We start from the raw sequence: 12245 nt of genomic DNA on the forward strand, positions 1-12245 counted from the left end.
CTCATCAACAAGTAATACGAGACATTTCAATTATTTTAAAAGAAAATATGTCTGAAAATAGTACAAAAATTCTCATAATCAATATCATCAAGGCAAATTAAAGACTTACAACGGAATTTCACCAATGGTATTTCTTGAAATGCCCTCTTATGTGATGAGAAAAAAAACCCTACTATTATTAGTGCTCTTGAAATGTTTTTAATTAAACTTTTATTCTATAATACATACTTAATACAATACTTTTTTCGTTTTAATTTATTTATAAGTATTGCGCATAGATTCTTGGATTTAAACAGTAGCACCAATATAAGCTTCTTTGTTCTTCTCTTTTGGTGGCTTAAAATATTTTTCAAATTTTCATTATAAGAAAAATAATAATTAGGGAAGAACCTTATCAAGGCTTGACATACCACAAATCCTCTCAAAAGAGAGAGGTGTTTTAGGGAAGGCCGGCACAAATAGTGCATGGTTCTCGTCAGCTCGTGTAGTAAGGTATTGTGTTAACTCTTGCAACGAGTGCAATCCTTGTTTTTTGTTTCCATTGTTGAGTTCAAAATCTTGAATGAACTGCCGATAATAAGTTGGAGAAGATGAGGATGACGTCAAGTCATCATGCCCCTTATATATGCCACGGGCAACATATGTTCTATGTCCGTAACAAAGACTCACAATCCTGCAAGGGTGAGCTAACCCCGAAGTCTTCATATCGTGTTATCTAGGACCTCATTTCAAAAAATACGATTCATGGTGGCGTCTTTTCTAAGGTTCCTCTCTTTATCTGTCTCTATTTTGTTATTTTTATTAAGGAATAGAAGTTTCGTAGACATAACTTATGCCGATAGAGACTAAGTTCTCTAAATTTTTGTTGAACAAGACAACTTTTTTAAGGTTTGGCAAAAAAGTCATAAGATAAAGTTCGCAAGGCATAAGTTATGTTTTACTAGGAAGTAGGAACAATCCTTGCAAAAACTTGTCACTTTTTTATGGGCCAATGTTGGGCCTTTATATTGTAGAAGCAAAGAGAAGCCCGAAAATGGGTCATTACATGGTTAAGGCCCACACATCTAATCCAGCTTTAAAAAGTCCGAATACAACCCGATATTAGCTTGAATGTGATAAGGTCGCGAACGGACACGATCTCGACACTTGTTCGGTTTCGATTTGAGATTAACCGACTCTTCAAAATTTGTTAGGTCAATATTAGGTGGATACCCCTAGGGTTTGTTATTTCGCATCAATCTCTTCCGTCTTATCATAACTTTCTTCGCGATTATTTTCTCTCTCTAAAGCTTTCTCTCTCTAAGTTTCTAAGCTTTCTGCCATGGAGACGGAGCGCGTGACCGGTTTTCCGTTGACGAATCTTGATCGGCGGCCAAGAAAGAGGGCGCGTCTGGGCTGGGATGTTCTCCCTGAACCACCTAAGGTATTAGATCTATCCTCTAATTCATCGATCTTTTTATTCTATCTTTGTTGTTTTTTTCGCTTTGGTTTTGCTAGATCTGATCAAGATTAGGTTTATTTCGCGTCAGGTATGGGAAAGACTCAGTCTTTATGTGTTCTATGTTGTTTCTAGATTAGATCTATTGTTGTTCTTACATGATATGGTATTTTTTTAGCTGGGTTTTTGTATTTCAGGGTTTGATTTTTATTTCTTCAGCCGTGAGGATAAAAATTACTTATATGTTAACGATTCTTTTTTTTTTTTCCTGATGACCGTTTTATAATCAGATCTGACATGAATTATCTGTTTTTGAGATTATTTATGATGTTTCAATTTAATTTTAATAGTTCTTTTCGACTAAAATTTTATGTGAAAGGATATCATAATGTTAATTCAAGTTTTCGAAAAAAAATCTCATGTGTATCTGATTTCTATGTTAAGAGGGTGGACTGTATTGATTCGCCTAATGAACTGTTACACAATTGGCTAGAACTCTTATCTTAACTTTTAGAGAAATAAACAAATGCAAGTTTTTCCAAACAATGTTTTTTGCTGTAGAGTTTTTGCATAAAAAAATAGTTCTTTGCACACGATTGTGGTAGTATCTTTCATGAATTTTAGAAGTTGGGATATATTATATAAACTTGATCTAAGCCCTTATTGCGGCACTTTGTTTTCTGTATCTTGCTCCAACTATTGATTTATGGGTATTTGGTTACTGGTTGATTGTTTTTCCTAGTCCTTTATTATTAACATTGCTACTTTATGTTATGTTTTGTGAATTCTATTTACTACTTTGAAGGCATCCAAAGGTAATAATAAAATTAGTTTTGTATTAAGATACCATGAATGGAATGCCTGTGTGTAGGCTCAGCTAGGATTGTTTTGTGGACAAGATGTTGGGAATGTGACAAGCTATGCATCTTCAAGGCAACTCACTGACCTTACTAGTGCTCCCTTTACTATTAAGGGAGTGGCTCAAAATGGTTCTCCCCCTCGGAGAGAAGATGACAAGGATGGACATTTTGTGTTTGAGCTGGGAGAAAATTTAACATCACGCTGTAATCATCTTTACCATCACCAAAAAATTCTACTTATGTTTTGGTGCCTTGGTTACTATGCTGACCATCTGATTACTTCTGTTACACATAATAGTTTATGCACCCTAATATTATATAAAATGATTTGACATATTCACCTTTTCCTAAAATCCTACTGTACTAGCAATATAGTTGATATTATCATGTCTATCAGCTTTTAGATGTTTCCTATTTGTTTCTTTGATTTGATGGTCATCTATTTCGGTTTTATTTTGATTCATAACAAAAATGATTCTTTAAAATGAATAAAGAATGAAGAGAGTATTGTGGAATGTGTACTGTGTATTTCCCTTATCTGCTCTATATCCCCCTAATGGTTTTTAGATTTTCCTGTAATGTAGATAAGATCCACAGTAAGATGGGTGAAGGTACTTTCGGTCAGGTCCTAGAATGCTGGGATCGTGAAAGGAAAGAAATGGTGGCTATAAAAATTGTTCGGGGTATGAAGAAGTATCGTGATGCAGCAATGATTGAGGTTGAAATGCTTCAACAGCTTGGTAAACATGACAATGGCAATCGGTGAGTAATTGCCTGTTAAATCTACTGTTATTGTAATCCGTGTACTCATTCGTGGGAATTTTATTATTTGTCAAGTGTTGAATTGGTTTGTTCCTTGCAGTTGCGTACAAATATGGAACTGGTTTGACTATCGTAATCATATCTGTATTGTAAGTATATATGATTGATTTGGATGGGTTAATTTCCCCACCTAACAATCTTATGGGGATTAAAATTTTGGATGAACTTAAATGGTTTTAACAGGTCTTTGAGAAGCTTGGACCAAGCTTATATGATTTCCTTCGGAAAAACAATTACCGTTCATTTCCCATTGATCTTGTCCGTGAGATTGGAAGACAACTGTTGGATTGTGTAGCATGTGTGTAAAAAAAGCTTTGAGCACTTCTCTTTTCTTCAATCATGCATATATATTAGATGCAGATAGGCTTTGTGCTGAATATAAAATGTACCTCATGATCAGGACCGTATGCATTGTATTTATCATTAATTCATTTGAATAGTGTCATCATGCATACTTTCCAGTTACTTTTCCAACTATATACCATCTTGTAATTGATTATGATCTGGCTTATCTTGTAGTTATGCATGATTTGCGCCTTATCCATACTGACCTGAAGCCTGAGAACATACTTCTCACCTCCCCAGAATATGTAAAGGTTCCTGACTACAAGGTAAGCTTATTTGATTGGTTATACCCTTTTTTGTGTACTTCAATATGTGTTGAACACAACCTTCGTATTTTGTTCTTGATACTACTGCTCATGTTTGCCAATTATTTAGTACAGGTGTCTTCTAGGTCACCAAAAGATGGTTCTTACTATAAAAGAATCCCAAAATCAAGTGCTATTAAGGTAATTGATTTTGGTAGCACTACATACGACCGTCAGAATCAGACATATGTTGTGTCAACTCGTCATTACCGTGCACCTGAAGTTATTCTAGGTAAGGAGTTCAAATATCTAGGTGTTTTCTCCATTATTCTTCCATTCACGGAACGTTCAATTCACCATATCTATTTCAGGTCTTGGATGGACCTACCCTTGTGATATATGGAGTGTTGGCTGTATCCTTGTGGAACTTTGTTCGGTATGCTCTGTTCAATCTGGATTAACCTTGGTTACCTAGAATTTGATTTGTTGCCAACTAATTTGTCTTGCAACTTCATTTAGGGAGAAGCATTGTTTCAAACACACGAGAATTTAGAACACCTTGCTATGATGGAGAAAGTACTGGGCCCTCTGCCTCAGCACATGCTGAAAAGAGTGGAGTAAGTCATAGATTTGTTGTCTGCTTCAACAGCGGCTCGCTTGATTCATTTAGAGAGATTTCTTTCCTTATTCTTTGTAAATTGATGAATTACTTCCTACTCTAATCACAGCCGTCAAGCGGAGAAGTATGTTAGAAGAGGAAGGTTGGACTGGCCTGAGGGGGCAACTTCCCGGGATAGTATTAAAGCTGTGTTGAAGTTGGCCCGTCTTCAGGTACTTTTTCTAATCCTTTTTTCTATGCAGTTTGGTTGAATGAATTTGCATGGTGTTTACTAATAATTGTGCTTTATATTGCAGAACATAATCATGCAGCATGTGGATCACTCTGCTGGTGATCTTATTAATCTTTTGCAAGGACTTCTTAGATATGATCCTTCAGAAAGATTAACTGCTCGGGAAGCCTTGCGGCATCCATTCTTCACTCGTGATCATCTTAGGAGATAGAATAAGTTTTGTCTTTTCTTTTTACTCGTGTGCACTCGATGCCATTGCAGGATGGTGCCCCTCCAACCTTGAATGCCATTTGAAGTGGTGGTGACCGGAAGCCAACTCTGTTGGCTCATTGTGGTGTTGGGTGAATTTGATGCTTGCCCCTGTGTAAATAAATCCAAAATACTGGTTTTTTTCGGGGCATTCTTGTATTATTATATATACTAGGTTAAGGTTGTTGTGGAAGTCCCACCATTGTGTGTATAAAGATGATATCTAACCCTCAATTACTAACAAACAAAAATTGAATTTAAGGATGGAGTTTGCTTTCGTACTTGAGTTGTGAGATATGTCTTGGATTCTTGCAAGATATATTTACTTCCTGTATTATCAAATTTGTGAAACATGTAATATTAGTTTCTTCAAAGAGATTTTTAATTTAGTTTAACATTAAGGGAACTCTAATTTTGTGAGGAATTCTTTTATCGGAAACAGCCCAAGAGAAAAGAATTATGTTGAAATAAAATACTTCAACACATTCTGTAAAGAACCTTGGAAAGCGTAGTGCTAAAATTCTTCTTGCATTCTGTGACCGGTACCTGAACTATAAGCTGGAATATTTCAGAACATATAAAAAATTTAAATCAGAAAAACCAAGTAAGAATTCTTTTATCTCAGCATTAACTAACACTTTCTGTCAAACGATCACACGATACGGCAGTTCATAAGTTTAAATTTCTATAAATCTAAAATATCTGGTTCTGTTTGATTATATTAAGAACAAATCCAAGAAAAAATAATCAAACAACAAATCATACATGTTTGATTTGTTTATATATGCTTCTACTCGCAAAATTATAGCTCATGGATCACAAAACATTTTCATTATAATACCAAAGAATTATATGTTGATGAAGAATGATAAGTTCTTTTCAAATTAATGTTGGTATTTTAAAAAATCATTTAAATTAATTTAATTTTGATTTTAATCAAAACTAGACAGAGTTTGTCCGGGCATGTGCCTTCGCTTGCTCCCAATGTGTAATATTTCACCAATAATTTGCTGTCCTCCGCTACATTTATTTCCCTTGTGAACTCTTTCGACTATTGGAAATTATGGGTGTGTTCGGCAGGTGTAACTATTTTTTTTTTTTTTTATGTTTAGTAGATTAATATATTAGAAAAATATTTTATTTTTCGAAAACAAATACATTTCTAGTTTAAGTAGGAAAAATAAGTTCCACAAAATATTCCATATTAATTGTGTACTTTCCACCTTACAACATACTTCATGTTCTCCGCAAAGCTTCTATCTCCACCACCCTATACCCTTACCCCCAATCCTATTTTCCATAATATTTACTTATACAAGTTATATTTTTACAATAATATTTTTTGCTTATGATATGAACACATGAAAAAAAGTACATAAAATTCACTTATTTTCTTAGTAAACATTTTCCATGAGAAATATTTTCCTACCATACCAAAACACACCATATATTGTTATTTTTGAACTTCCATTGCTACTCACCACTTTTTGGTAACACTTTGCCTTCACATTTTAGTCGGTAGTGTATATGCATATTTTCTAGGAATTTCATTATGTAGTTTTCCGTAGTTATTGCAAGATTTTTTTACGAATGGATTGGTATGAAGTCTACCGCTTGTCTCACCTATGTTTTGAATCACTATATGACTTTTTCTCCCTTTCTTATCACAAGATATTAGCTAAAATCTATGGAATGACAAATTTACTGCTTGTATCCACTCGAGTGGCTGAAAAAATTTGATCTATAATTATAGCAGGGTCCAAGTAGTACAGCCATAAAGGTCCATTTCAAAATTTGATCAAAGACTAAAGTGCAACAAGCCAAAATAAGGCTACTTTAGAGAGTTGTAATAACATGCAACGTACTTAATTAATTTGTTTCAAATGTGTCCCCTTCTATTTTATTCTAGCTAGCCCCTCAGCTCCATATTGGGACATTTACTACACAACCAATGACAAGTCCACAACGAGACATTTCCGCCAAGATTGTAACATGTCAAAAATACTTTTCATGTACCCAAAATAAAAAACGAAAATCTTTTTTTCGAAAATTCTTCATTCCTGGGAAGAGGAAAGTGTATATCGCCGGATCAACATGTTTTTTTTTTCTTTTTCCTGTGAATGAAGTCCATAATGATAATTAATCGTAACCTGAGGAACCTGTGCATGGTCCCCGTTGGAACCAATCATCTTCCTTTTCGGTATGCATAGTGGTTTCTTTGATCGGATACGCGTCAAACAGTGATAGAGTCATAATTTTCATTAAGGGGTTCAAAATATGAAGGTAAGACATACAAAGAGGCTGAGCTCAACATATACATATTTACACATCAAAAATATTTTTAATCATGAATAAATATTTTTTTTATTTTTATTGAAAGGGTGAATTTGAACTCCTCAATCCTACCTGACTGCGTTCCGCGTTCGGGCACCATCCTCCTCCAACAGCCCAACCCCTCGGGTCTATTGGGGTCACTCACTATGCAACTGGCAAAGATAATTAACCTTTCTATCTCAATTTCTCATGATGTCTATGTTGCTTTTTGTGCCTTTTTTGTCACGAGTGGAAGTAGATAAGTCGTGCAACAATCAACAAAGGTGGAAAAAGTGGATTTTTTTTAATATTCTATGGATATTTAAAAAAAAAAACGAAAAACTTTTATTCTTCTTCTGTCTCAATCTATACATTACATTTTATTCCTTTTTTAAATATATATCAAAAATAAAATATCTTATTTGTACACTTAAAAATAACTTAACCATTAAATTCACTATTTTATCCTTAATGTGAATGTCAAATATTAAATTCTACAAATTCTATTTATTAAATTTCGTGTTCAATTAAACCCGTAACATAAATAGAAACTTAGGGAATACGATGAGATCTTCATTATGAAAAAAAGAATTTAAACTTTCAGTCAAATCCTAAAAATCAGCCGCCTTATAATTAATTTTTTTTCTTTGACTTTTTAGGCCCATCAAGCACTCATCCTTTTCCCCGCATCTTCTTATTCTTCTATTATTTCTTCAAAATTCCAAAAGTAAGGTCCAAATTTGTTAGCTTTTTTTTTTTTTCTGTCATTTTATTCCCTTTTGGAATACTCTCAAACAAGATTGAAAGAGATGCCCTCAATTTGGTATAAAAAAAAAATATAATCTGAAAAAGTAAGTCACATAATAGTGTTGAGTGTCAAAAAAAATTCAACGAAAATGTTTCCCACTAAATGAAGAAAAATAACTGAACTGCGAGTTTAGAAATTTTGAATCAATAAAATTCAAATCACAAATATGTCTTTGTAATTATATATATCAATGTGTTAACTTAAATTACTGTTCTAACTAACACTCAGACAGTATTATCAATTCTTGGAAAAATTAATCAAAACAATTTCTAAATTTTTTGTTCAATGTTTTAAGGAATTTATTTTCAAAATATGAGTAAATCGTCGAAAAACAGAAAATGTTTCTATCAAACGAAAAATAATTTTATTTAAAATTAAAAAGAAACGTGACTTTTCTTAAAATGTTGAAAATTGGAGTACCACTCATAGCAAAAAGCAAACTTTTAGAGTAATAAATTATGCGGTGTGTGTTTATTTTCAGAATTTGAGAGTCCAAACATACCTAAGTTCTCATAAAATTTTGCATAATTCTAATCATGCACAAGCTATTACAAGTCAACTTGAATTGAGTTATTATTATAATAACAAATCACATTATTATTATTTTAACTTAGATGATTACTTAACAAAAAATATTAATACTGAGAAGTAATGATCATAGTTGATTATTATCACGTTCAACAAGAAACCACAAAATAGATACCAATACACCCAACTTTCTTAGCAATGCAGAATTTCAATTAAGCCAAATGTAAATAAAGAAGTAATGCACCATAATGAGTAATAAGACAGGAAATGGAAAAAAGCACTTTAACACAATTTAATAATACTATTAAAATGCTCATAAAATCAACAAAATTTATTTAAATTGATTAGATGAATTTTCAGATAAAATATTAATAATTGAATGACTAAAATTGAATCACTTTCTAACTAACCTATTAAAGTCTGAGTTAGAAATCTCATATTTAAACAATTAGGCGAACTATTTAAGGTTGAGTAAACTAAAATACTAAGAGCATGTTTGGAAGGCCACAATGGAATTGGAAATTGGTGTAATTACTCTCTTTTATTCTGTTTGGTAGATCATGTAATTACTTGGTAAGAGGGGAATTGAGTGTAATTGAAGGGGAGTAATTACACTCCTCAATTCCCAAGGGAGGGTAAGGAATTGAGTGCTAAATGGCCAGAAAAATGTGGCTAGAATTTGGCCAGAATAATGAAAAAGACTGTTATAGCCTTTTCCTCCAAAATAAAATTAACTTTTTGATATTTTCTAAATAGTATGAGCATTTATTATTTTGATAAGATGAATTTTCTGGGTCCCATGCCTTATTCCTTCTTCAATTCTTTTTTTTTTCGTCATTTTACTTCTCCTTCTTGACTTTTTTTTTTTTTGGCTCTTCTTATAAAAAAAAACAAGAATATGGTGAAAATAAATAATTATATTTAAGCACTTAAATTGGTTAAAATCATTCTATGAAATGAAACTAAAAAAAAATATTTGCACAAAAAAAATCATAATTTATTTGATTTAATGTCAAATTCTCTATGTATATAATTAATACATTAATTATTTTTTGTAATATGACTCAATTTTAAATACACTCTCTATATTTCAAACTTAAACATTTACACTTTATGTACTATAAGAAATATACACTTACACCTCCAACTAAGTTTATCTATAACTAATTATATTAAAATATAATTATAAAATAATAAACTAGAACTATAGAAAAATCTTTTTGTGAAGTTATTCTTACAAAATCAATTAGGGTTGATACTTATAAGTAATACAAATTTTATGATTTCTATAATGTTTTGATGTTTATCATATATATAAAGTGTTTTGAGTTTTACCTGACTTTATTGAAATATTTTCAAATTATACTTACAAAATTATTTAAATATGTATTTTAAATTTATTTAAACGCCAATTCATAAACTTACTTAGTTAGAACTCATATTAATAATAGTAAATAAGTAATAGTTCACATATTATCAAGTCAACATAATATAAGGGTGCAAAACTATGAAATATTTGATATGATTGTTGTTAAATAGGATCGACACCGATGAACTATATGATTTTTGTAATATTTTGATATCCACCATCTCTAAAGTATTTCGAGTTTTGATTGTCGTTATTAATATAGTTATAGATTATATTTTAAAATATTCAAATAAATAGCTTAAATTTATTTAAACATAATAATTAATAAAATTATATACTTAGACGTTATATTAATAACAAATATGAGTAATGATCTATCAGTTATCAATCTGACGTAATATAGTGCTAGTATAAGACTATAATTAACATTAACACGTTACTCTCGGGAATTCTCATCAATATACAATATACTTAAGTAAATTAAATATGGATTCTGAAATTTACAATTGAATGATAATGATTAATACGGTTCTTCATTAATTAATTAACTATTCATGCATCGTGTGTGTTTTTCTTTTAGAAAAATATAATATAATTTTGGGACTTAGATGTTTTAAATAACTATTAATAATAATGCATTATTGTAGTGATGTCTTGAATTAAGAAAGTCATTTCTTATAATATAATTGTCTTAATATCAAGGTTGACTATTCTCTTTTTAATATATAATACTAACATTGATATAGAATAATCAAATAAGGTTCAGAATATTTTTTACACTTCATTACTATACCACATTGTTTGTTTGATCTTCATAGTAATAATATTGTGCAAATTATGTTGGATTATTATTAGGAGAAAAAGATTTGATATACTCCTTAATTTTGTGATATAGATATAATATATATTCCATAATAAAAAAAAGGTCACATATACTTTTACTTTTACATGTGCAAATTAAATAACTCATATATCATTTTTTGACTAACGAAAGTTAAAATTTAGATTTTTAATTTATTTATTTTAGTTATTTAATCAAACAATATTCATATAGAGGTAAATTGGATAGTTTTTTCACGTGATTTTATTTTTGAGTTTTTTTAATTCAACGGTTAATTTGGGTCTTAATTATCTCCCTCATGCATTTATTTGTTTATCATTATTTGAGTTTGTTGTTCCTATTTAATTTTTCGCTTTCATTCTTTAGTGTGGAAAACATGAGAAATAAAAAGAAATAGTGAACGAAATAAAATGATTATTTTTTTAAAAAAAGCAAACTAAAATTAATTTTTTTGCGGTTATATTGATTTTTTTTTTGTAGTTGTAAAAAAAGTTGATGCATTTATAATAGACTTTGCAATAAGATGAGTGAAAATTAAATTTGATCATCAACATAGTAAATCAAAACTAGTCATTGAATTAAAGAAGATAAAAAAAAAGAGGAGATACAAAAATTCATGTATGAAGAGAATCAAATATACCTCAAAATATTGCGAGAAGGGTCAATATACCTTTTATATTTTTATTTTGTTAAAAAAAATTAATAAGTTTTTCACTTCCGTCAGCCAAAAGTGATCTTGGCTCTTCAAGCATACCTCAAAATATTGCGAGAAGGGTCAAACATACCTTGTATAATTTTTATTTTATCAAAAAATAATTTTGAATCAATTTTTTCACTTCCGTCAGCTAAAAAAGATTTTATTTTATCAAAGTTATATATGTAACAATTGAAATAGATGTGAGCCACTTTCTTTTAACAAAAAATATATTATCTCTAAATCACAAAGTTGAGAAATATAATTTATTATTATTAGTAGTAGTAGTAATAGTATATAAATGGCCAGTATATATGACATTTTTGATTAATAATTTTACTTGTTAAGTTATTTTATGAATCTTGAATTTGAATTGAGTGTGAGATAGATTTATTATAAATTTAATATTATTAGTGTTTATCTTGCCATTTAAATTTTAAATTTTATTTCTTAATTGTAAATTTCAAATTTGTGTTCTTCATAATTTATATTGGAAAAGTAGAGGGAAGAAAATAAATTATTAAGGCTATCATTTTGTAGCCTTTTTAAAAGAAATTGAAATTAACATGTATTTATGGAAATTATGAGAATCCGGGAACAAGTCTATTCCCCATGTATTGGGAAACTTTTCATGTATTAAAAAATAATTAATAAATTTATATTTAAATAAGGGTAAGAATGTCAAAAAGTAAACCTGTTTATAGTGTGAATGTGCCATTCTGGCCATTATGGCCAAAATTTTCTGGCCAAAAGATTTTTTTCTTTTTTAATATTATATTTTTTTAAAATATATTTTTGTTTGGAATACCAAAAAACACTTCTTCCTTTTTTGTCTGGACATTTTCAGTTCTAACAACGGCACAAAAACAAACCTTGTACTTC

General features: G+C 30.3%; 1 protein-coding gene across 4 annotated transcripts; it reads left to right on the forward strand.

Annotated features, from left to right (window-relative positions):
• Positions 1–1232: 1232 nt before the first annotated feature.
• On the forward strand, positions 1233–5091 carry LOC125824001 (serine/threonine-protein kinase AFC2). Of its 4 annotated transcripts, XM_049503358.1 has the most exons (11): positions 1233–1423; positions 2310–2502; positions 2883–3060; positions 3161–3209; positions 3304–3418; positions 3640–3731; positions 3846–4002; positions 4082–4146; positions 4230–4327; positions 4439–4541; positions 4626–5091. In XM_049503358.1, the coding sequence occupies exons 1-11, from the start codon at positions 1322–1324 to the stop codon at positions 4770–4772; spliced, it is 1299 nt and encodes a 432-aa protein (XP_049359315.1). In that variant the 5' UTR covers positions 1233–1321; the 3' UTR covers positions 4773–5091. The 4 variants fall into 4 exon arrangements, with proteins under 4 accessions (XP_049359315.1, XP_049359316.1, XP_049359318.1 ...); XM_049503359.1 differs by lacking the exon at positions 2310–2502 and having other exon boundaries at positions 1291–1423; XM_049503361.1 differs by lacking the exons at positions 1233–1423; positions 2310–2502; positions 3304–3418 and having other exon boundaries at positions 2791–3060.
• Positions 5092–12245: the final 7154 nt, after the last annotated feature.

The sequence above is a fragment of the Solanum verrucosum genome, unplaced genomic scaffold (assembly GCF_900185275.1).
Source record: "Solanum verrucosum unplaced genomic scaffold, falcon-dt-bn FXZP01000088.1, whole genome shotgun sequence".
NCBI classification, from domain to species: domain Eukaryota; kingdom Viridiplantae; phylum Streptophyta; class Magnoliopsida; order Solanales; family Solanaceae; genus Solanum; species Solanum verrucosum.

Bases quoted from the DNA above. Each gene is read 5' to 3' on its own strand.
- LOC125824001 (XM_049503358.1), top strand. From the start codon at position 1,322: ATGGAGACGGAGCGCGTGACCGGTTTTCCGTTGACGAATCTTGATCGG. The intron at 3,419-3,639 runs GTGTGTAAAAAA...CTTATCTTGTAG, and splicing joins ACTGTTGGATTGTGTAGCAT to TTATGCATGATTTGCGCCTT. The intron at 4,542-4,625 runs GTACTTTTTCTA...TTTATATTGCAG, and splicing joins TGAAGTTGGCCCGTCTTCAG to AACATAATCATGCAGCATGT.